The sequence below is a fragment of the Engystomops pustulosus genome, chromosome 2 (assembly GCF_040894005.1).
Source record: "Engystomops pustulosus chromosome 2, aEngPut4.maternal, whole genome shotgun sequence".
Taxonomy (NCBI): domain Eukaryota; kingdom Metazoa; phylum Chordata; class Amphibia; order Anura; family Leptodactylidae; genus Engystomops; species Engystomops pustulosus.
Genome location: NC_092412.1, coordinates 14,243,254 through 14,268,906, shown reverse-complemented (window position 1 = coordinate 14,268,906; position 25,653 = coordinate 14,243,254). Strand labels below are relative to the sequence as shown.

Here is a 25,653-nt window from a genome sequence, read left to right as displayed (position 1 = left end):
CACCCGGAAGGTTCCGTGATAATGTTGTGGAAAAGTTTAAAGCCGGATTTGGATACAAAAAGATTTTACAAACTTAGAACCTCCCAAGAAGCCGTGTACAAGCGTCATATTTTCATGGAAGGAGTATCAGACCCCTGCAAATCTACCAAGACCCGGCCGTCCCTCTAAACTTTCATCTCAAACAAGGAGAAGACTGATGAGAGGTGCAGCCAAGAGGCTCATGATCCCTCTGGATGAGCTGCAGAGATCTACAGCTGAGGTGGAGTCGTACAACAATCAGTCGTACACTACACAAATCTGCCCTTTATGGAAGAGGCAAGAAGAAAGCTATTTCTTACAGATATCCATTAAAAGTCTCCACAAGCCTCCGGGGAGATGCCAAACATGGGGAAGAAGGTGCTCTGGTCAGATGAAACCAAAATCCTACTTTTTGGCCACAATGCCAAACTATATGATTATAGTCATATAGCTCATCCCCCTGAACACAACATCCCCACTAAAACTAAACTAAAGCATGCCATTAAAGTTGCAGGGCCCCCTTCCTCCCACAGCCCCCAGAACTGACATTACAGGGGCAGCCACTCACCAGAACTGTCATTTCAGGGCCCCCCCTGGCTTCCCCCTTGTGTGAATTCTCTGATGTTTATAAAGACTTGATTTATCTTTATAACATTTTTCACATTCAGTACATGAAAAAGGCTTCTCCGCTCTGTGTATTCTCTGATGTCGAGTAAGATGCCTTTTGTACATAAAACATTTTCCACATTCTGTACATGAAAATGGCTTCACCCCTGTGTGAAATCTTTGATGCTCAAAAAGAACTGATTGAAACATAAAACATTTTCCACATTCAGTACATGAAAATGGCTTATCCCCTGTGTGAGTTCTCTTATGTCTAGCAAGACTGCCCTGATCCTTAAAACATTTTTCACATTCAGGACATGAAAATGGTTTCTCCCCTGTGTGAGTTCTCTGATGTACAGAAAGATCGTTTTTTGCGTTAAAACATTTTCCACATTCTGCACATGAAAATGACTTCTCCCCTGTGTGAATTTTTTGGTGTTGCTTAAGACCAGCTGACTGAACAAAACATTTTCCACATTCAGGACATGAATATGGTTTCTCCCCTGTGTGACTTCTCTGATGTATACAAAGCTTTTCTTTGTCTCGAAAACATTTTCCACATTCAGTACATGAAAATGGTTTCTCCCCTGTGTGAGTTCTCTGATGTCTAGAAAGATGTTTTTTTGTGCCAAAACATTTTCCACATTCACTACATGAAATTGACTCCCCTGTGTGAATTGACTGATGTGTAAAAAGATTTGTTCTTTGGCTATAACATTTTCCACATTCACTACATGAAAAAGGCTTCTCCCCTGTGTGAATTTTTGTGTGTTGAACAAGACTCCTTTTTTCGCCAAAACATTTTCCACATTCAGGACATGAAAAAGGCTTTTCCCCTGATTTGTGACTTGTCTGATGCTTGTTAAGAATTGTTTGATTCCTAAAACATTTTCCACATTCAGAACATAAAAATGGCTTCTCCTCTGTGTGAATTTTCACGTGTTGACCCACACTTGATTTTTGGGTAAACTGCTTCTCACATGAAAACTTCCTTTTATCTCCTCGATTTGTGGAAAGATGTGACTGATTATCTTCTACTTCCCCACAAGGAGATGAGGGGGGACGTCCACGGGAATTTCCTTTGCTTCTCCTACCTGAAAATTCAAGAAATCAATATTGGAAGTTTTCTTTACAAGCAGAAGTGAAGCAACGTGTCAGTAATATACAGTCGGCTATGGATAGAAAACTACCAACATCATAGATATTCATTGCTTATATAATACATTGTCAGATAATCTGATGAGAATCCAACAACCAAGTACTAAACAGAAGTCATCAAATCCTTAGAATCCGGATTCTTCTACATCCAGGACATAAGAGGATTGTGTAACCAGAGATTCCCATCTCACCCTAGAGCCTAACAGTCCTAGAAAATGGCTGAAATAAGTGGAGGAAGTCACGTTCAGCCCCATATACAGGACACCTATAACATAACCACCATCCAGACACATGGCCAGCTGTATACTTCATGCTTAGCGAGATAGAATTTCAAATTAATCTATTACCATTCAGTTCTTCCATTTATAAATCTCCAGTCACTATATCTCCAGTCCCAAATATCTGAGTAGAGGAAACATACAATAAAATTCCTCGGAGCCTCATAGTAACACAACATGTGGCTATAGACTGATGTGACTGGAGGAGGAGACCAGAGACACATGAGCCGGTGTCTATGTCATCTCCATCTCCTCCCCTGGATGTGACCTCTCCCTGCAATGTATAAGGGAAGAATAACCCACAAGATACATGAAAGGCTCTTACCCTCCTCTGTCACTGATGAGGGGATTTCCTCTCCGCTCCTCCTTCCACCACAACTTTCCTGGAAAGATCCAACATGAGGGACATGAGAAAACAAGGAAATGTATCCAGAAATTAAAACGTACGTTTTTATTATTCTGAACCTGAGGAAGGCGCTAGTACAGCGCTGAAACGCGTAGTTCACTTTTTAATAATAACAATAAAGAGTTTTCCAAGTGATGACGCGCCATTGATGTGGATTCTTCAGCCTTGCCACCACTAACTTCCTCCAGCCCCGGGATAGAACATTGGACGCCTAATCCTCGTGGACCCACAGGCAGGGCTTCACACCAATATACTACATGCTAGGCTACAAGATAGCCGCAAGGTGAGCACCTTAAAATTGTAGTTACAATCACCGTTAATTCAATACTGCACCTGAGTCGCGCGCTCTGGTTTTCTCCCTCAGCGAATCGGTCCACTCCTTGTTATTTTTATTAAAGGCGAGTTATATTTGTCTCAGCCATTTGGAATGTGACTATATATGTCTTTGCATTACACTTATAGCCATGTCACTCATATTGTTCAGAAATAGACAAAATAAATAATTCTTATATCTTCATGATTAGGTTTAAGCCAGATGCTTCTGTTTTTCATAGGAAACGAACCTGTGATTACAAAATCTCCTAGACTCGTAGGTCAGATGATACAGAATGATCTTGCACAGAGGGCAAAGCACCTCAAAGAGTTGCAGAGTTCACGTTATCACATTGATCTTTCACCATCAGAGACAGGAGACTAACGAGCTGCGGTTTTGACTTTAGAACTTATGATTTCAGAAATATAATTAGTAACTTATATTTGACAGGAACTAGGGGTAGTGGACCCACTGGACCACCACGGATGATGACGTAAGCCGACACCTGGGAGTGGAGTCTAAGTGGTACCCGGTTTTCTCCAGAGCCCGCCGCAAAGCAGGTTGGACTTGCTGCGGCTTGGTACCACCAGTTCGCTCCATAGGCGCGACGACCAAGGCGTAGTACAGCATCGTGTGGTCGGGGACAGGCAGGAGGTCAAGACAGGCAGCACAGGATCAGAGTCGGGGACGTAGTGGTAGGTCAGGACAGAAAGCACGGGATCAAAGTCAATAATGGAACCGAGGTCACAACAGGAAATCGCTGAATAAACACGGCATAGGTAACAAGCTTTCTCAATGGCTATGAGGCACAAAGATCCAGCAGGATATGCAAGAAGAGGTTGGCTTTTAAGGAATTCCGGGAATCCGGAATCAAAGGTGCGCTGGCCCTTTAAATCTTCGAGAGCCGGCACGCATGCGCCCTAGGAGGCGCGGACCTGTGCGCCTGACTGCCGGAACACGAACTAAAACAGGTGAGTCGGGCCATGGGAGCGCTGGAGTGCGGAGAGAAGCACAGGTGAGCACGTGACCAAAACCTTGGGTCGTGGAAGCACCTGTGACAGTACCCCTGGAGGAATCTCTGCAGGTGACCACGGTCCAAGATAGTGGGGCACATTTACTTACCCGTCCCATTGACGCCGCCGATCCGGAATGTCCGGCGAGGATTCGGGTCTGTCGTGATTCACTAAGATTGTGCGTCCAATTTCCTGTATTGGTGTACTGTCAAGGGTGCTTCTGCGACCCTCCTCTTCCTGTTGTACTCCTGCGATTTAGTATCTTCTACCGCTATGGCGGTTACTTTATCCACTGCTGAACCCAGACTGCGACTATGACGGAGATGCAGTTATGCAGGGGATTCATCACCCAGTGTTCCTTGCACATGGAACTGATGTCTTCACAGTTCGCCACAGAATGGTCGAAGGTGACTTTTGTGGTCAGCCTTGGCATAGGCCACCCCTCTCTGGGACAGGAACGACCCGGTCATAGCTAATATTACTGCATTCCTTGCAGAATTACAGTTAGTCTTTGAGGAACCAGTCCGGGCGTCGGCTGCTGAAACCGCTCTGCTGAACCTGCACCAAGTGGACTCTTCAGTTGGCGACTACACGGTGCAGTTCCACACTCTTGCTTCCAAATTCTCCTGGAATGAAGCAGCCTTGGTTGCCACCTTTAAAAAAAGGACTGTCTGGGCGGATAAAAGACGCCCTGTCTGCACGGGACCTGCCGTTTTCCGTTAGCAGCCTGATTACTCTGGCTACCCAGATTGACATCCGGTTCTCTGAACGCTCGAAGGAACAGCAAGCTGAACTGGTACAAGCCAGTGTCTGACAACTACGTCATTTGACTCCAGTGTTCCAAAGGCTCCCGCTGCCGTCCACTGTGTCTGTTACCAAGGAACCCATGCAGGTGGATAATACCCAGCTCACACCTCAAAGCAAAGCTTCTCCGGGCCTGAACATACCTGTTCTGCTCAGCTCCAGGACAGGTAGTCAGATGCCGCTGCCTTCCTTGAGTCAGGCTCTGCAGGAAACTTTGTGGATGCTGCCCTAATTTCCCAGCATAACCTTTTTGTGGTCTTGAGAAGCCAGTGGTTACCTCATCCTTCAGTGGGCAGATCCTCAGCAATCAGGTCTAGTAGCGCACAGGGCTGCTCTGCCTGCAAATTGGCGTATTTCATAAAGAGAGACTGTCCTTTTATGTGCTTCCCCTTTCCACTTCCTTGTATTATTGTGTCTTCCATGGTTGCAGCAACATGCACCTGTCCTCGACTGGCGGACTGGGGAGGTTCTTCACTGGGGCCCTGGGTACCAGTCTTGTTGTCTCATGCCTCTCCACGCGGTCTTCTCCATGTCATCCTCGTTGTCCTCCAAGCCTCTGGTGGGCTGCCTATATGGAGTATGTGGATGTCTTCTCAGACGAAGCAAGAGGAGACCCTGTCCCCGCATCGTCCCTATGACTGCCCTATTGAGCTCCACCCGGGCACATCACCCCTGGGGGGTCAAGTTTACTCACTCTCCGTGCCCAAAACCTCAGCCATGTCGGCCTACATCAAGGAGAATTTACAGCCATTCCAGCTTTAAGTTGATGCCTCCTCAGTGGGAGCTGTAGCGGTGTTCATCCAGAAGGGGCCCAGAGGCCGAACTCTTCTTTCCTCATTTAGATTTCTTGATTCACTTTCATCCTGCAGAAAAAAACGTCAAGGCTGATGCCCTCTCTCATGCCTCTGTTGGTGCTGAAGAATTCGCTCCTCGGTACGTCATTCCTCGTGAACAATTGGTTGTTGCCACTCCAGTGGACCTTTGGCAGCTTCCTCCTGGCAAGACCTAGGTCCATCATCATCCGTGGTGGTATAGTGGGTCCACTACCCCTAATCCTGGCACCTACCCATCAGGATGGAGAAAAGACATGGAAAGCATCAATATGGTTTACTATCTAGCAGTCTCAAAGGACAAGATGAAAGAAATTCAACTTCTGGGAAGTGGACTATGTGCAGGATACAAGGGTGAGAACAGTGATAAAAAAAACCTCAAGGCCCATTTTACCAGATATTGAAGTCCTGATAATTTGTTCTCTGACAATGATGTTCAATTTACTTCAGAAGAGTTTAAAAGATTTAGCACAACATGGGAATTTGACCAGACATCATCTCCAGGATCCCCAAAGTAATGGAAAAGCAGAATCGGCAATAAAAACTGTTAAAAGACTAAATGCAAAAAACAAGGCAGACAGGTTCAGATATATCTCAGATATATACCTGTCTATACTGGGTCACAGAAACACCCCCACACAAGGCCTCCAAAGCAGTCCAGCTCAGAGGCTCATGAGTAGATGACCCAGGACACTTTTACCAACTACTAGTCATCTGCTAAAGCCAAAGCTTGTTGAACAAGTTGGTGATCAATTTAGGAAAAATCAAGCTTTCTATTGTAACAAATCAGCAAAAGATCTGCCTGAACTTCAGAGAAACAATGATGTGCGGATACAGCCTAGCAGCAAATATGACAAGCACTGGCCTCAGGCAAAGGTAGTCCAGAAATTGGGGCCTTGGACTTAGGAGACGAAGGAGAAATCGGTGACTAAGAAAAACACATGAACTAGATGATGCTTGGCCAATTGAACATTATCCACATTTTCGACACAATGAGACGTCAAGCACAAGCCAAGAGACAACAGGGACAGCTAAAAATGAAGCAGCGAGGACAGTAACCAGGGACATAAAGATTGTTAACACAATAACGATCATTTTAACCCCTTACTTTACAATTTTACTAAGTGTTATTGATGTTTTAACTCCTATCACTCCCTTGGCTGCTCAGAGCAAATTCCCAGGGTCAGACACATTGGGGGTCATTTACTAAGGGCCCGATTCGCATTTTCCCGACGTGTTACCCGATTGTACCTGAATTGCCCCGGGTTTTTGGCGCACGCGATCGGAATTTGGCGCATCGGCGCCGGTATGCACGCGACGGAAATCAGGGGGGCGTGGCCGAACGAAAACCCGACGTATTCGGAAAAACCGCTGCATTTAAAAAAAATTGTGTCGCGAAAATTTCACTCACCTTCATCCTGGATAGGCCGGTGTATTTCGAGGCATTCCAGCGGACTTCAGCGCAGCAGCGCCACCTGGTGGACGTCGGAGGAACTGCTTTGATGAATCCCGGCCGGACCCGAATCCAGTGCAGAGAACGCGCCGCTGGATCGCGAACGGACCGGGTAAGTAAATCTGCCCCATTATGACCCATCTAGTTCTGTGGGGTGACAATGTGGTTACATTATCAGGGTACAGGTGTATATACACTTTCATCTGGCTTCTGACATTGTACTAACACACTGACACATAGAAAGAGAGATGAGACAGATCAGAGATGAGATGCAGGAGATTACACAGAGGCTGACAGACACAGGCTGACTGACTTTTACACTGCCAGCTCTGCAACATCTCACAGATATGTTCCTGCCTCCTCCTTCCCCCGGATCACTTATCTCCTTGTCGGTTGTAGGCCTCTCTCTCTGCTCACAATCTTCTGGAAGGAAGTAATCAGTGTGAGCTCCATGCAGGGGGCGATGCTACAGGCTCAGAGCAGAGAGATACAGAAATCTCATCTGCACGATCTCACACAGAAATTTAAGATGACGGCCCGAACCTAAAGTTAGAAGTTACAGGGTCATGTCTAGGGGCAATTGAAATTGTGTACAGCAGGACTGATAAGAGACAGGTTGGACTTATATCTGTGAAATTGTCAGGACCTGTCCAGCAACCGCGCAACCACAACCAGGGTTGGCGCTAGCTGTCAGACTAGGTAAGTGGTGGCGAACTCACCATGCGACGTCCCTGCGGGCTAAGGTCCTGCCTAAAGCAGATAAACCACCCTGATAAGGGCAAACCCACTATCAGGAACCTAACTGACGGTTCCTGAGCGACCCTACAACATGACAGGGAAGGCTTACTTCGTCTGGCAGCTGCTGGATGGTGGAGCGGACTGTTAACCGGAATACAGGAATAGACCAGTGTTCACACTGGTGCACAGAATACTAACACAGGTCTGAGATGTGGACAAACAACAGATATATATAGGTCTTCAGGTGGGATATCCACAGGTCAAGATCAAGCAGCTTATATACTGGTCAGGTAAGATCAAGCGGGTTATATACAGGTCAGGTAAGATCAAGCGGGTTATATACAGGTCAGGTCCAGGCAGACAAGTCGAAACAAACAAACCAGGTCAAAACCAAGATGGCAGCAAAGGTACAGAATCGGATACAAAACAAAATAGCAAGAGCACTAGATACACAGGTAAGACTTGAACTAGATGCACAGATAAGACAAGACTCAAAATAGCCAGCCTGGTATGATGGGAATAGGCAGGTATATAAGGCAGTTCCCGGACACACCTCCAGGATCACTGGGGGAACTGTCCATCAGGCTTGTAACCCTTGCTGGGCCGGGCTGAAATGCAAGGAGCAGGGTATGGCTCAGTTAATTCAAACACAAGCACCAAGCCACACTTCACACACAAACGCCATCTATTCCGCCAACTGCAGACCTTACAGAAATTCAGTATTTTTGTTAATAACAGTGGATTAGGGAATGTGTTCATAGTATCATAGTATCATAGTATATAAGGCTGGAAGCTGAAAGTGTTATTTTGTTACCCCGAGTACATATAAGACTTGCCTCCGTGGGAATACCCCTTTAATCAATAAAAAAAAGGGGTCTGCACGGGACACGCCCCCCAACACAAGTGATGGACAAAAGTCTTTAGAAGGCAGGAACTTAGAGACAGGATCAACATAAAACAATGTGATCCGATGCGATCCTGTGGGTGATATCATATTTCCCTCAGACTCCATTTTTGTTTAATTCAGAGACCATTTTGTTTAATCTGCCTAGAGACAGTTCTGTCCTTGTATCCTGTTCTTTATTCTTTGCAGAAGCATTAAAGAGGACCTGTCACCCAATTTATCGGCACTAGGAGATGTTACTAGAGTAAGCAGCTCCTAGTGCTTGATCAAACGCCGCAGTGTTAGAGTGATAGCGTTACTGGAAACCTCCGGTAACGCTATCAAACACTGCGGTGGGGTACAGTGTGATTGTCGGATAGCTCGCAAAGCTGCCCGACGTATTCATGAGGGGGTGGGGTTGGGGCGTGGCGGTGACTGCCGGCCTATGGAGCGAGAGGGGCGGTCCGGGGAAGAAAATTTAGGTGACAGGTCCTCTTTAAAGGAAACCTACCACTTGTAGTGGCAGGTTTCTGATGGAAATACCGGGCACCAGCTCAGGGTGAGCTGGTGCCAGAGCTTATTTTCGTTAGTGTTTTAAACCGCGGTTTAAAACACTTTTTAAACTTTATAGCCGGCGCAGGCAGGTACGCGCTCGGCGCTTACCATGCGCGCGGCTCTCATTCACTTCCTATGTAGCCGCGTGCACGGTAAGCGCCGAGCGCGTACCTGCCTGCGCCGGCTATAAAGTTTAAAAAGTGTTTTAAACCGTGATACCGCGGTTTAAAACACTAACGAAAATAAGCTCCGGCACCAGCTCACCCTGAGCTGGTGCCCGGTATTTCCATCAGAAACCTGCCACTACAAGTGGTAGGTTTCCTTTAAGCTTATCTTGTTGTGAATTATGCAGAGCCTTCACAAGGACATTTACTATAAACATTCTGCTTCCATCAAGTCTTGTTTTTTTTCAGTAAAAACTATACATGAAGTTTATTTGGGAAAATGGCTTAAAGGACATCTACCACCACATTTAGGGGTGGTAAACTGTCCCTAAATGCATGCTCGCTATCTCAGGGGTTAATTGGGAGTCCTCCTAGAACTTTCCGGCATGTCTGCTACCCCAAAATATCCACTTTATAACTTTATGGAAATGAACCGGAGGCGCTCACAGCTCTGTTAGTCGATTACCTCCTGGCTCTGTTCAAAGACAATTAATTTACACCCCCTCATTGATATTCCCCTCAGGAAGGCCAGCCACAAGCGCTGCAGACAGCCAATGACGTCACCTGGCTGTCTGCTAAGCTCGCGCATGCGTGTGAGCTACCTCCCAAGGTCCTCCTTCTCCGGTCGGCTGCGCAGTCACAGCACTTGCGGCTGGCCTTCCTGAGGGGAATATCAATTAGGGGGTGTGAATAAATTATCTTCCGACGGAGAAGGAGGCACTCGGCTAAGGGAGCTGTGAGCGCCTCCGTCTCATTTCCATAAAGTTATAAAGTGGATATTTGGTGCAGCAGGCGTGCTGGAAAGTGCCAAGAGGACTCCCAATTAACCCATGAGGTAACAAGCATGCATTTGGTGACAGTCTACCACCCCTAAATATGGTGGTAGATGTCCTTTAAAGGGGAGGTTCTGGTATTTTCAAGCTAACCTATAGCATTTCAGTACTTTATCACCTTTTCACACCCTCTGCAAAAGCTTTTTCTGTTCCTATATACACGACTGCTGGTTTGAAATAAACACAGTACAGCTTATGATTGTGTATTAGTCATTCTCTGTGCCTGTATCCCAGCGCTGGGAACAAACAGTTATAAATTTATCAATCACCTTACAATTGTAGAAGGGCTGTTGGAGCCCTAGATAAAAATCACTAACACTAGAAACCATTTATTGACTCGAACTACCACAGTAGCCATCAACATCATCATCACATAGATCCTCCACCCACTGCTGCAGGAGAAGGTTAGTAGAAAGCTTGATTATATAACTCTTCACAGAATTTATGTGAATCTCAGCTCCATCTACCTGATCATCCTGTGGGACCTTCTCCTCTGGAACCTCTGGACAATCTTGGGAATTTTTAAGACTAGAACAAGTATTTGGTTGACTGGATCCATCTATAGGAAATATACACAGTGACTGAATACATTATCTATATGGGATGATAAGATGATGGAGGAGTCTAGGTGACCTCACACCTGCTATAATCAGGAAGGTCTCCTCTTACCTGGTGATGTGAGGATATGGTGGTCCTCCATCATGATGTCCTTGTACTGGTCCTTGTGTCCTTCTATATACTCCCACTCCTCCATGGAGAAATAGACAGTGACGTCCTGACACCTTATAGGAACCTGACACACACAATGACACAGTCATCACCCAGACACCTCCCTTGTGTTATTGTACAATGTCCCAGCATTCCCGGCAGCACTCACCTCTCCGCTCAGCAGCTCAGTGATCCTGGAGGTAAGTTCTAGGATCTTCTGCTCATGAATCAGTGAATGATGTGGAGGCTCGGTGATGGGGCTTCGGGTCCATCCTCCTGACACAAGAGGTGTCACACACTCACTAGACAACTTCTTCACTACTGTGTAATCCTGTGTATGGGGAGACACTGATTACTATATAAAACGGAATAATATTTCATCTTTCCAGTTTAATTCATAGAGATAAGCGTGATGTCCTGGGAGACTCTCACCTCCCCAGTTATCAAGAAGATGATCTCCAGGGTGAGGTCAAGGATCCTGGCAAACATCTGGTCTCTGTCCTTCTCCATCAGTGGTGGGCCCTTCACCATCATGATGTCCTTGTACTGGTCCTTGTGTCCTTCTATATACTCCCACTCCTCCATGGAGAAATAGACAGTGACGTCCTGACACCTTATAGGAACCTGACACCCACAATGACACAGTCATCACCCAGACCCCTCCCTTGTGTTATTGTACAATGTCCCAGCATTCCCGGCAGCGCTCACCTCTCCGCTCAGCAGCTCAGTGATCCTGGAGGTAAGTTCTAGGATCTTCTGCTCATGTATCAGTGAATGAGGTGGAGGCTCGGTGATGGGGCTCTGGGTCCATCCTCCTGACACACGGGGGGTCACACACTCACCAGACGACTTCTTCACTACTGTGTAATCCTGTGTATGGGGAGACACTGATCACTACATAGATCCTAAGAATCCTTCACCTCTCCAGTCATTTCCCGCTGTTATTCCTAGAGATAAGAGCCGTGTCCTGGGAGACTCTCACCTCTCCGGTTATCAAGGAGATCATCTCCAGGGTGAGGTTCAGGATCCTTGTTTTAATCTGGTCTCTATCCTGAACCATCATCTTTCAATGGATATTCAGTGCAAGGCTTCTGTATCTGAAGAATCTGAGGGAAAATGAGGAGGACAGATTTTTTTTTTTGCATAGTTCTGTTATTGGTAATGATCCATTGGTTTGACACAGGGCCATTGGGGAGTGCAGAGTTTTATCCCCAGCAATCTTCCTATTGCTGCTATAAATAGGCTCCTGGGCTACTAATAGCAAGTTGATAGCATTTTTCATTAGCTCAACGTGTTTCAGGCACACATGGTGCCCCTAATCACGACCAGTCATCTGAGTAGCCTGAAATTGGCACGCCCACTCTGGTGTGTGATTGGAAATGTCCAGTCCTGGGCACATTACCACCCTGCTAGTTGATCAGCCAGCATCCACTCTTACCCCTCGATGATCATTGTGAGATCAACAACATCATCATCATCCACTAATGTCTAGTCTCCCGTGTGACCATCACCTTCAGTCCAAAAGGAGGATGTGCTGATCCTCTCCTCCTAATTCTGAGTGGGATGCTTACTTAATTTGCTTGTAATTAATGCAAAGTGGAAGAAAATGTTTCCTGGCAGAAGGGGCAGCATAGGAAAGAGGCAGGTAATGCTAAAGAGCTTTGTATTAGGCGATGCCATGTAAGTGTGGTCTCTGATGACCATGCTCATCCCTCCCCTCTCCATCTGGTGGAATGCTATGCTAAGGCTGCTTATCTTCGTCTGCAAGAGGCCTAACACTTCTGTAAATCCATACATCATTAATGTTACCTTAGTAATGTTTTCCTAATCATCTACTGTCCCAACAGTGTCCTTCATCAACATCAGCCCTCCATCCTTCATGGTTATATATCTCTTATACGCTTTATCTAACAACAATAACCCATCATGTTTTTTCTGCGAAGCTTAAAAACCCCTCACAAACACCTAAACAGTCTTCTTTTTCTCTCTATTCTCCTACGTGTGTCAGGTTCAGAGGTAGTGGACTCACTGAGCAATGACGTAAGACGACCCTTGGGAGCAGAGTCTAAGTGGCACCTGGTTTTCACCAACACGTGTTGGACTTGCTGCGGCGGGATACCACCAGGTCGCTCCAAAGGCGCAACTTTGCTTGTGGTGGTGGCCAAGGCAAGGTACAAAATCGGCAGACAGAGATGGAGTCGAAGACAAGGCAGAAGGTCAAGACAGGCGATAGAGAATCGAAGTCAGGAACATGAATCAAGGTCACAATAGGAAATCACTAGAAACACAGGAACAACAGGCATGGGGTATTTAGGAAAGATCAGTGTTAGAGGGGGGCTGCAGGTGAAGAGATGCATGGAGACGACAGTTAGTGCCTGGGATTAATATAGTACACCTACATATACACAGGTGCTACATACACATGATATGTTGTGTTTTTGGTCCCCCACAATGGATGCCTGTGTGGTCCTTGTGTCAGTGTGAGACACAGATACAGAAAGGAGAGTTACTGTACAAAATAGATTATAAAGTAACAGTGCCCTACAGTAGCCAATCAATCAAAGATGCCCCCATAGCCAAACAATGTCAAAATGCCCCCACAGTAGCAAAGATAGTAATTGTTCCAGAAAATAGCCATTATTCTAAAGTGCTCCGATAGTAGCCAATATATTAGTACGAAATAGCAGCTAATATAGTAACAGCGCCCCCATAATAGCTAAAATTGTCAATGTGCCCCCAGAGTAGCCAATATATTAGGTGTGCCATAAAATGGCATCCAGGCTAACATACTCCCGCGGTAGCCAATATAGCAACAGTGCTCCAGCAGTAGCAACTATATAATAATCATGCCTCAGTAGTAGCCAAAATAGTAAATGCGCCACATATTAGCCACTATGCTAACACTGCCAGAGTAGTCAATGTAGTAACAGTGTCCCCACAGTGACTCATATAGTAATAGTGCCCGCACAGTTAAAAATATATCAATGGTGTCCCCATAGCAGCCAAAATTGTAACCATCCCCCACAGTTTTTAAAATAGTCAAAAAGTCCCCACAGTGGCCAATTTAGTTAAAGTGCCAAACAATAGAATCTATACCAATAGTGCTCCCATATTAGGCTATATAGTAATGATGATAGTATAGTAGCAAAAATTAACAGGAGTCCCTGTTAATCAACCCAATATATCAACTGAATATATAAGTGGTGTCCCCGTAGCAGCCAAAATTATCAATGTGTTCCCAAAGTAGTGCCACAATACCATATATTAGCAGTGCACCCACAGTAGTAAAAATAAAAAAATATGTCACATAAAATTGTAACCCTATATAGTAGTAGTTAATATAATAGCAGTGAACCAGTGAACCATGGCAGCCAATAAAGCGACAGGACCCACAAGACAGCCAGTACAGTAGCTGTGTTTAATGAAATTGGTGCTCCCACAAAAATATATATCAATGGTGCCTCCATAGTAGATAAAAAAAAGTTATGGTTCCCCACAATAGCCACTATATTAACAGTGCTCCACACATTTGCCAATATAGTGACAGTGGATCCACAATAGCTATCATAGTAATGGTTCCCCCACAGTAGCCAATATAATAACTTTGCCACAAAATAACATCTATACTAACAGTGCTCCAATAGTAGCCACTATCATAACCGTGCCCCACAGTAGCCAATATAACAAGTGTGACCCAACAGGGTCCCCAGCAGATTTTGTAATTGTGCTGTGACAATAGCCAATTATGTAACAGTGCCCCGCATTAACAAATTCATCCCTAATGCCCCAACAGTAGCCAATTAAGTAACAGTGCCCCAAGGATAACCAATACACACGGAGTGGTTCACAGAACAATGGTGCCATCACAGCAGCCAATAGCCACCATGCTAACAGTGCCCCCATATTAACCAATTGAGTTACAGAGCCTACAGGTAAACTAATATAGCAACAGTGCTCCCACAGTAGTTAATATAATACAATTGCTCACACGGTAGCCAGTATATTCATGGTGCCTGGTAGAAGTCAATATAGTAATAGAGCCATACAGAGGTAGCACTAATGTTTTTCTAGAAGGCTAATAATACTCTTTTCACCATATTGAGGAATATGTTTAACAAAAGTATGAAATTTTCAGTAATATATAAATAAATAACTGTTAGGCATATAAAGTGTTAGGCCCAACGCATGCTGCCGGGAACGCATGGCCCGAACGCTGCACCGCGGGAGTGAACTCAGCATGCGTTCCTGGCAGCATGCGTTGCGAATGTGATGCGAGTTCATCGCATCACACTCGCAAGTGTGGAACGGGCCTAAATAGATGAATATTTATATAAGAAAATCATTACAGCCAATGTGTTCTAACGCCCCCCAGCCCATCCAAACTCTGGCCATCGCCTTAGATCTCACCTGTCCAGACTATGGCCATCGCCCCAGACCCAACCAGTCCAGATTATGGCTGGCGCCTCAGACCCCACCTATCCAAAAATCTGAGCTCTTGGTCATGTGACCTTAGGCCCGCGAGTTGCTGCAATGAATAGACTGCACCTCCCGGGAGAGGGGAAAAAAGTTTGATGTGGATTAATTGGTGCAGACCATCTTTATAACTGGGACTGCATCCATCCCAGTCTTGGGCAACAGGGTGAAGAAAGAAATAGAAGTGAGTTTGTAAAACCACTCACAGTTTGGTTTATTGTAAAGAACGGTAAAAGAGTAACAGACCGGTAACATAATCCTTGGGAGGAGCAGGTCTATTTGTTGGCGGTGGTATATCTTCAGCCCCGGACCAGGGGCCTCTGTGGCTGAAATCGATGGGCCAGATCTATTGCACTGAAAAAGACGTCTTTGGAGCTGGCACATGTATTAACCTCATTATCACTGATGGTCATTGATGCCTGAATGTCCAGGTCAATTTGTTACAATGCACCAGTGGCCGCCTACAAGTCTTGGCAGTGTCAGACTGGGGGACCAAGGGCCCACCAGTGAAATTGATTTTGGGGGCTCACCTACTGCTACATGGGAATATTAAAAGTACAGTATATACTTGAGTACAAGGCGAGTTTTTCAGCACAAAAATTGTGCTGAAAAAACCTAACTCGGCTTATACTCAAGTCTGTAAAAAAAACAAAATTTGTTCTCACCTTCTGGCCCAACCACCCTCCCTGTAAGTCTAACTATGATGTCAGCGAGCGGCTGATTTCATTGTGCGTGCGACGGCACCACGCGGGGGACCCAGAACATCAATGGAAAGGAGAGGACTTGCCAGGGGGCCTCTGAAGGTGGGTATGCATTTTTTTTTGCTTATAGGGTGGACATTGATCAGGTAAGGGGTAACAAGCTATATGCTGGGGGGGCATGAGCTGGCAGGCTCTAGGCTTATACTCGATTCAATAAGTTTTCCCAGTTTTTTGTGTTAAAATTAGGTACCTTGGCTTATACTCAAGTATATACTGTACATTTTTACGCCACACTGAAAAATTGTGGGTCCCCTCTCATTTCCCCCTCTAATTAAGGGCCCCCTTGTATATACCCCTATTATTGTGTATCCCCTTTTAGCCCCCGGTCATTTTGTAGCCCCTCATCTCCCCCTCTCTTATTGTGAGAATCCTTGTATCTGCCCTCATTGTAGACCCCCTCATCTTCTTAGCTGCCTCTCATCTCTCTTCCCTTAATGTTGCCCCTTGTATCTCCCCCTCATTAAAAGTGAGTACAGGTCTCACGTGCATATTATATTTCTTCACACTCGCTGCACATGATCATTGTTTTTCTATGTCTGCGATCTGCAGCAGTACTGGTCGTATTTGTGGGCTGTGTGTGATCCGTATTTTACCTGTGTCACGGCTGTAGGTCCACAAAGTTGGTCTGTGGGTAATATGTGTGTGTAATCCGTGTTTTCCAGGAAGCCAGTGATTAAGCTGGGCCATCCCATTAAGGTCATGTGATCGTTTCCCGGCAAGCAACTACAAAATACCTCAAGAAAACCTGATAGAACCTCCTGCAATAGAATAGGACATGCTCTGAGTTTTTCCTTACAGGCATTAGGCTCGGACACAGAGTTGAGGAATCCTCACCAGTGATCATGATCCAATAACAATACATGGAGATGCCGGAGGTCACCATACTGACCCCACAATCCAAAGTAATAAAGTATATGTAAAAATGTACATGTGCTGTGCACAAATAAGCTGTGTAACTTCAAAACAGCATGCAAAACTTAAATATGCACTTACTAGTCATGAAGGAAGACGGGGAAAGACTGGAAAATCAGCAGATATCTGTTCCAGGGGCTGCAGGCTCCATCCCCCACACTCCCATACTGACTGCTGTATCACTGTCCTCCAAATGTCCTGTTTGTTTGAACAGCAGCTGGGGGAGGGGGGTGTTTTTTTTTAGGAAGCAATGTATCTTGTTTTGTTTTTGAGGTAGGTTCTCTGTCGTACAGGCTGCAAGCTGGTCTCTAAAGCTGCACAGTGGGGGACATTTACTATGGTGTTTCCGCCAGTTTTGTGGCGCTCTCACCACATGTTCTGCTCTCAGACCTATTTATTAGCTGTCGGGGACAGAAAAAATGACTTTTTCCGTCTGCTCCGACTCTTCTCCGAAAAGGGGCGTGGCTTTGGCGGAGTGGAAACTCAGACAGAATTAATATGTGTCACAGCCATTTTTGGGCGCTGTAAACTGGCGGAAAGTAGACCAAAAGAAAACTGGTCTAGCAGGGACTGTTGGACATATTTCTGGTGCTCGGGACAGATTTTGGTCCCAGGGACAGAAAATGGTCTCGGGGACAGAAAATGGTCTCGGGGACAGAAATGTCTCTGCACAGCTCTACAATATTAAATGTGTGTCTTCTTTCCGAGAGCAGGTCGGTAACAAAGCTAATGCAGACACCGACACTTTAAGTAAATGTCCCCCAGTGTCTTTCCCTAATTCCAGCCCTACTTACCCAGAGTTCCTGAGTAGTGGTGGAGCACTGTGGGAGGTAGCAGGAGGTGCAGACTTATCCCCCTCCACGTCCAAATACCTGTGTTACACATATGCATGTGTTGGGACTGTGAGAAGGGACTATAGCAGTGATGGCAAACCTTTTGGAGACAGAGTGCCCAAACTACAACCAAAATCCACTTATTTACCATGAAATGCCAACAAGGCATTTTAAGCAGTAACTTATTGCTACCTGTTCTTCCACATCTTTCAATCGTATTGGTCCCAAGGCAACCAATACAGTTGAAAGAAGGAGGACAAATTCAGACTCTCGTTGTAGCTTCTCTCCAGGGTCTCTATGTAGAGGTAGAAAGGTGGGTCCAGAATGAGAACCTCCAAAGATGTTGCAGTTCTGTCATCATCTTCTCACTTTTCCCACAGTTTCAAATAGCCAATAAAGTGTCACTTTAAAATAGGGGACTGCAGGAAGATTTGGTGGATTTGGTCCTATTTGGTGAACTCTGTCCTGGGGTGATGGTCTGAGTGCCCAGATAAATGGCTCGGAGTGGCATCTCTGGCATCTCCTGTAGTTATTACCACAGGACACCATGTAGTCACCATGTCTCCTCATGTATCTGCTCCAGTCACCTCACACACTGCAGACATGGCTGATATATCATATATAGGAGAATTATTACCACAGGACATCATGTAGTCACCATGTCTCCTCATGTATCTGCTCCAGTCACCTCACACACTGCAGACATGGCTGATATATCATATATTGGAGAATTATTACCACAGGAGATCATGTAGTCACCATGTCTCCTCATGTATCTGCTCTAGTCACCTCAAACACTCCAGACATGGCTGATATATCATATATAGGAGAATTATTACCACAGGACATCATGTAGTCACCATGTCTCCTCATGTATCTGCTCCCAGTCACCTCATACACTGCAGACATGGCTGATATATCATATATAGGAGAATTATTACCACAGGACATCATGTAGTCACCATGTCTCCTCATGTATCTCCTGCAGTCACCTCACACACTGCAGGCATGTCTGATATATCATATATAGGAGAATTATTACCACAGGAGATCATGTAGTCACCATGTCTCCTGATGTATCTGCACCAGTCACCTCATACACTGCAGACATGGCTGATATCTCACATATAGGAGATTTATTACCACAGGAGATCATGTAGTTACCATGTCTCCTCATGTATCTGCTCCAGTCACCTCACACACTGCAGACATGGCTGATATATCATATATAGGAGAATTATTACCACAGGACATCATGTAGTCACCATGTCTCCTCATGTATCTGCTCCCAGTCACCTCACACACTGCAGACATGGCTGATATATCATATATTGGAGAATTATTACCACAGGAGATCATGTAGTCACCATGTCTCCTCATGTATCTGCTCTCAGTCTCCTCATACACTGCAGACTTGGCTGATATATCATATATAGGAGAATTATTACCACAGGACATCATGTAGTCACCATGTCTCCTCATGTATCTGCTCCCAGTCACCTCATACACTGCAGACATGGCTGATATATCATATATAGGAGAATTATTACCACAGGACATCATGTAGTCACCATGTCTCCTCATGTATCTCCTGCAGTCACCTCACACACTGCAGGCATGTCTGATATATCATATATAGGAGAATTATTACCACAGGACATCATGTAGTCACCATGTCTCCTCATGTATCTGCTCCAGTCACCTCACACACTGCAGACATGGCTGATATATCATATATAGGAGAATTATTACCACAGGAGATGCTGTAGTCACCATGTCTCCTGATGTATGTGTTCCAGTCAACTCATACACTGCAGACATGGCTGATATATCATATATAGGAGAATTATTACCACAGGACATCATGTAGTCACCATGTCTCCTCATGTATCTGCTCCCAGTCACCTCATACACTGCAGACATGGCTGATATATCATATATAGGAGAATTATTACCACAGGACATCATGTAGTCACCATGTCTCCTCATGTATCTCCTGCAGTCACCTCACACACTGCAGGCATGTCTGATATATCATATATAGGAGAATTATTACCACAGGAGATCATGTAGTCACCATGTCTCCTGATGTATCTGCACCAGTCACCTCATACACTGCAGACATGGCTGATATCTCACATATAGGAGATTTATTACCACAGGAGATCATGTAGTTACCATGTCTCCTCATGTATCTGCTCCAGTCACCTCACACACTGCAGACATGGCTGATATATCATATATAGGAGAATTATTACCACAGGAGATCATGTAGTCACCATGTCTCCTGATGTATCTGCACCAGTCACCTCATACACTGCAGACATGGCTGATATCTCACATATAGGAGATTTATTACCACAGGAGATCATGTAGTTACCATGTCTCCTCATGTATCTGCTCCCAGTCACCTCACACGCTGCAGACATGTCTGATATATCATATATAGGAGAATTATTACCACAGGACATCATGTAGTCACCATGTCTCCTCATGTATCTGCTCCCAGTCACCTCACACACTGCAGACATGGCTGATATATCATATATAGGAGAATTATTACCCCAGGACATCATGTAGTCACCATGTCTCCTCATGTATCTGCTCCCAGTCACCTCATACACTGCAGACATGGCTGATATATCATATATAGGAGAATTATTACCACAGGACATCATGTAGTCACCATGTCTCCTCATGTATCTCCTGCAGTCACCTCACACACTGCAGGCATGTCTGATATATCATATATAGGGGAATTATTACCACAGGACATCATGTAGTCACCATGTCTCCTCATGTATCTGCTCCAGTCACCTCACACACTGCAGACATGGCTGATATATCATATATAGGAGAATTATTACCACAGGAGATGCTGTAGTCACCATGTCTCCTGATGTATGTGTTCCAGTCACCTCATACACTGCAGACATGGCTGATATATCACATATAGGAGATTTATTACCACAGGACATCATGTAGTCACCATGTCTCCTCATGTATCTGCTCCCAGTCACCTCATACACTGCAGACATGGCTGATATATCATATATAGGAGAATTATTACCACAGGACATCATGTAGTCACCATGTCTCCTCATGTATCTCCTACAGTCACCTCACACACTGCAGGCATGTCTGATATATCATATATAGGAGAATTATTACCACAGGAGATCATGTAGTCACCATGTCTCCTGATGTATCTGCACCAGTCACCTCATACACTGCAGACATGGCTGATATCTCACATATAGGAGATTTATTACCACAGGAGATCATGTAGTTACCATGTCTCCTCATGTATCTGCTCCAGTCACCTCACACACTGCAGACATGGCTGATATATCATATATAGGAGAATTATTACCACAGGACATCATGTAGTCACCATGTCTCCTCATGTATCTGCTCCCAGTCACCTCACACACTGCAGACATGGCTGATATATCATATATAGGAGAATTATTACCACAGGAGATCATGTAGTCACCATGTCTCCTCATGTATCTGCTCTCAGTCTCCTCATACACTGCAGACTTGGCTGATATATCATATATAGGAGAATTATTACCACAGGACATCATGTAGTCACCATGTCTCATGTATCTGCTCCCAGTCACCTCATACACTGCAGACATGGCTGATATACCATATATAGGAGAATTATTACCACAGGACATCATGTAGTCACCATGTCTCCTCATGTATCTCCTGCAGTCACCTCACACACTGCAGGCATGTCTGATATATCATATATAGGAGAATTATTACCACAGGACATCATGTAGTCACCATGTCTCCTCATGTATCTCCTGCAGTCACCTCACACACTGCAGGCATGTCTGATATATCATATATAGGGGAATTATTACCACAGGACATCATGTAGTCACCATGTCTCCTCATGTATCTGCTCCAGTCACCTCACACACTGCAGACATGGCTGATATATCATATATAGGAGAATTATTACCACAGGAGATGCTGTAGTCACCATGTCTCCTGATGTATGTGTTCCAGTCACCTCATACACTGCAGACATGGCTGATATATCATATATAGGAGAATTATTACCACAGGACATCATGTAGTCACCATGTCTCCTCATGTATCTGCTCCCAGTCACCTCATACACTGCAGACATGGCTGATATATCATATATAGGAGAATTATTACCACAGGACATCATGTAGTCACCATGTCTCCTCATGTATCTCCTGCAGTCACCTCACACACTGCAGGCATGTCTGATATATCATATATAGGAGAATTATTACCACAGGAGATCATGTAGTCACCATGTCTCCTGATGTATCTGCACCAGTCACCTCATACACTGCAGACATGGCTGATATCTCACATATAGGAGATTTATTACCACAGGAGATCATGTAGTTACCATGTCTCCTCATGTATCTGCTCCAGTCACCTCACACACTGCAGACATGGCTGATATATCATATATAGGAGAATTATTACCACAGGACATCATGTAGTCACCATGTCTCCTCATGTATCTGCTCCCAGTCACCTCACACACTGCAGACATGGCTGATATATCATATATAGGAGAATTATTACCACAGGAGATCATGTAGTCACCATGTCTCCTCATGTATCTGCTCTCAGTCTCCTCATACACTGCAGACTTGGCTGATATATCATATATAGGAGAATTTTTACCACAGGACATCATGTAGTCACCATGTCTCCTCATGTATCTCCTGCAGTCACCTCACACACTGCAGGCATGTCTGATATATCATATATAGGAGAATTATTACCACAGGACATCATGTAGTCACCATGTCTCCTCATGTATCTCCTGCAGTCACCTCACACACTGCAGGCATGTCTGATATATCATATATAGGGGAATTATTACCACAGGACATCATGTAGTCACCATGTCTCCTCATGTATCTGCTCCAGTCACCTCACACACTGCAGACATGGCTGATATATCATATATAGGAGAATTATTACCACAGGAGATGCTGTAGTCACCATGTCTCCTGATGTATGTGTTCCAGTCACCTCATACACTGCAGACATGGCTGATATATCATATATAGGAGAATTATTACCACAGGACATCATGTAGTCACCATGTCTCCTCATGTATCTGCTCCCAGTCACCTCATACACTGCAGACATGGCTGATATATCATATATAGGAGAATTATTACCACAGGACATCATGTAGTCACCATGTCTCCTCATGTATCTCCTGCAGTCACCTCACACACTGCAGGCATGTCTGATATATCATATATAGGGGAATTATTACCACAGGACATCATGTAGTCACCATGTCTCCTCATGTATCTGCTCCAGTCACCTCATACACTGCAGATATGGCTGATATATCATATATAGGAGATTTATTACCACAGGAGATCATGTAGTCACCATGTCTCCTCATGTATCTCCTGCAGTCACCTCACACACTGCAGGCATGTCTGATATATCATATATAGGGGAATTATTACCACAGGACATCATGTAGTCACCATGTCTCCTCATGTATCTGCTCCCAGTCACCTCACACACTGCAGACATGGCTGATATATCATATACAGGCAGTCCCCGGGTTACGTACAAGATAGGGTCTGGAGGTTTGTTCTTAAGTTGAATTTGTATGCAAGTCGAAACTGTATATTTTATAATTGTAGATCCAGACAAAAAAAATTTTGGCCCCAGTGACAATTGGAGTTTAAACATTTTTTGCTGTAATTGGACCAAGGATTATCAATAAAGCTTCATTACAAACACCATACAGCTGATTATTGCAATCTGGGACTATAGTAAAGCATCCAGAGAGCTTCACCAGAGGTCAGAGGGGTCTGTCTGTAACTATGGGTTGTCTGTAAGTCGGGTGTCCTTAAGTAGGGGACCGCCTGTATAGGAGAATTATTACCCCAGGACATCATGTAGTAACCATGTCTCCTCATGTATCTGCTCCAGTTACCTCTTACACTGCAGACATGGCTGATATATCATATATAGGAGAATTATTACCACAGGAGATCATGTAGTCACCATGTCTCCTCATGTATCTGCACCAGTCCCCTCACACACTGCAGACATGGCTGATATGTCATATATAGGAGAATTATTACCACAGGACATCATGTAGTCACCATGTCTCCTCATGTATCTGCTCCAGTCACCTCACACACACTGCAGACATGGCTGATATATCATATATAGGAGAATTATTACCACAGGACATCATGTAGTCACCATGTCTCCTCATGTATCTGCTCCCAGTCACTTCATACACTGCAGACATGGCTGATATATCATATATAGGAGATTTATTACCACAGGAGATCATGTAGTCACCATGTCTCCTCATGTATCTGCTCCCAGTCACTTCATACACTGCAGACATGGCTGATATATCATATATAGGAGAATTATTACCACAGGAGATCATGTAGTCACCATGTCTCCTCATGTATCTGCTCCAGTCACCTCATACACTGCAGACATGGCTGCTATATCATATATAGGGGAATTATTACCACAGGAGATCATGTAGTCGCCACGTCTCCTCATGTATCTGCTCCAGTTACCTCACACACTGCAGACATGTCTGATATATCATATATAGGAGAATTATTACCACAGGACATCATGTAGTCACCACGTCTCCTCATGTATCTGCTCCAGTTACCTCACACACTGCAGACATGTCTGATATATCATATATAGGGGAATTATTACCACAGGAGATCATGTAGTCGCCACGTCTCCTCATGTATCTGCTCCAGTCACCTCACACACTGCAGACATGTCTGATATATCATATATAGGAGAATTATTACCACAGGAGATCATGTAGTCACCATGTCTCCTCATGTATCTGCTCCAGTCACCTAATACACTGCATGTCTAGGAGTCGTACCGCACACCGGGTTATGGTTACTTCAGGTGCTCTGGATAGGGACCCAATCCCGTATATACATAAAATAGTGGAATCCAGTCACACTGATTTTTGTTGTTATTTAAGTCGTTTTATTTAGAAATGCAAAATCTGTGTAACGTTTCGGTCAATCACTGACCTTCGTCGGACACAATTAGATGATGTTAGCAATGTGCATTGCTGCTGTGCAGGCTGTAGGCGCTTAGTGAATAGGCGGAGAGTCCGCTCTGTAAGGGGGGAGCGCCTTACAGAGCGGACTCTCCGCCTATTCACTAAGCGCCTACAGCCTGCACAGCAGCAATGCACATTGCTAACATCATCTAATTGTGTCCGACGAAGGTCAGTGATTGACCGAAACGTTACACAGATTTTGCATTTCTAAATAAAACGACTTAAATAACAACAAAAATCAGTGTGACTGGATTCCACTATTTTACCTAATACACTGCAGACATGTCTGATATATCACATATAGGAGAATTATTACCACAGGACATCATGTAGTCACTATGTCTCCTCATGTATCTGCTCCAGTTACCTCATACACTGCAGACATGTCTGATATATCACATATAGGAGAATTATTACCACAGGACATCATGTAGTCACTATGTCTCCTCATGTATCTGCTCCAGTCACCTCATACACTGCAGACATGGCTGATGTATCATATATAGGAGAATTATTACCACAGGACATCATGTAGTCACCATGTCTCCTCATGTATCTGCTCCCAGTCACCTCATACACTGCAGACATGGCTGATATATATAGGAGAATTATTACCACAGGACATCATGTAGTCACCATGTCTCCTCATGTATCTGCTCCAGTCACCTCACACACTGCAGACATGTTTGATATATCATATATAGGAGAATTATTACCACAGGAGATCATGTAGTCACCATGTCTCCTCATGTATCTGCTCCCAGTCACCTCACACACTGCAGACATGTCTGATATATCATATATAG

At 44.7% G+C, this 25,653-nt stretch overlaps 2 protein-coding genes across 2 annotated transcripts in view; one reads left to right on the top strand and one right to left on the bottom strand.

Moving 5' to 3' along the window:
* The window catches only part of LOC140119770 (uncharacterized), a 43,458-nt gene extending 26,791 nt beyond the window's left edge, over positions 1-16,667 (bottom strand). The window contains exons 1-10 of the mRNA XM_072139121.1: positions 16,588-16,667; positions 12,790-13,038; positions 11,743-11,866; positions 11,469-11,630; positions 11,193-11,384; positions 10,930-11,091; positions 10,722-10,845; positions 10,520-10,611; positions 2,386-2,443; positions 598-1,718 (exon numbers count right to left, since the gene is read on the bottom strand). Coding sequence (XP_071995222.1) covers positions 598-1,718; positions 2,386-2,443; positions 10,520-10,611; positions 10,722-10,845; positions 10,930-11,091; positions 11,193-11,384; positions 11,469-11,630; positions 11,743-11,823 — 1,992 coding nt within the window. The 5' untranslated portion in view covers positions 11,824-11,866; positions 12,790-13,038; positions 16,588-16,667. The remainder of the gene's footprint in view (positions 1-597; positions 1,719-2,385; positions 2,444-10,519; positions 10,612-10,721; positions 10,846-10,929; positions 11,092-11,192; positions 11,385-11,468; positions 11,631-11,742; positions 11,867-12,789; positions 13,039-16,587) is intronic.
* The window catches only part of LOC140119963 (uncharacterized), a 1,020,783-nt gene that overhangs the window by 59,905 nt on the left and 935,225 nt on the right, over positions 1-25,653 (top strand). The gene's annotated exons all lie outside the window — the stretch shown is intronic.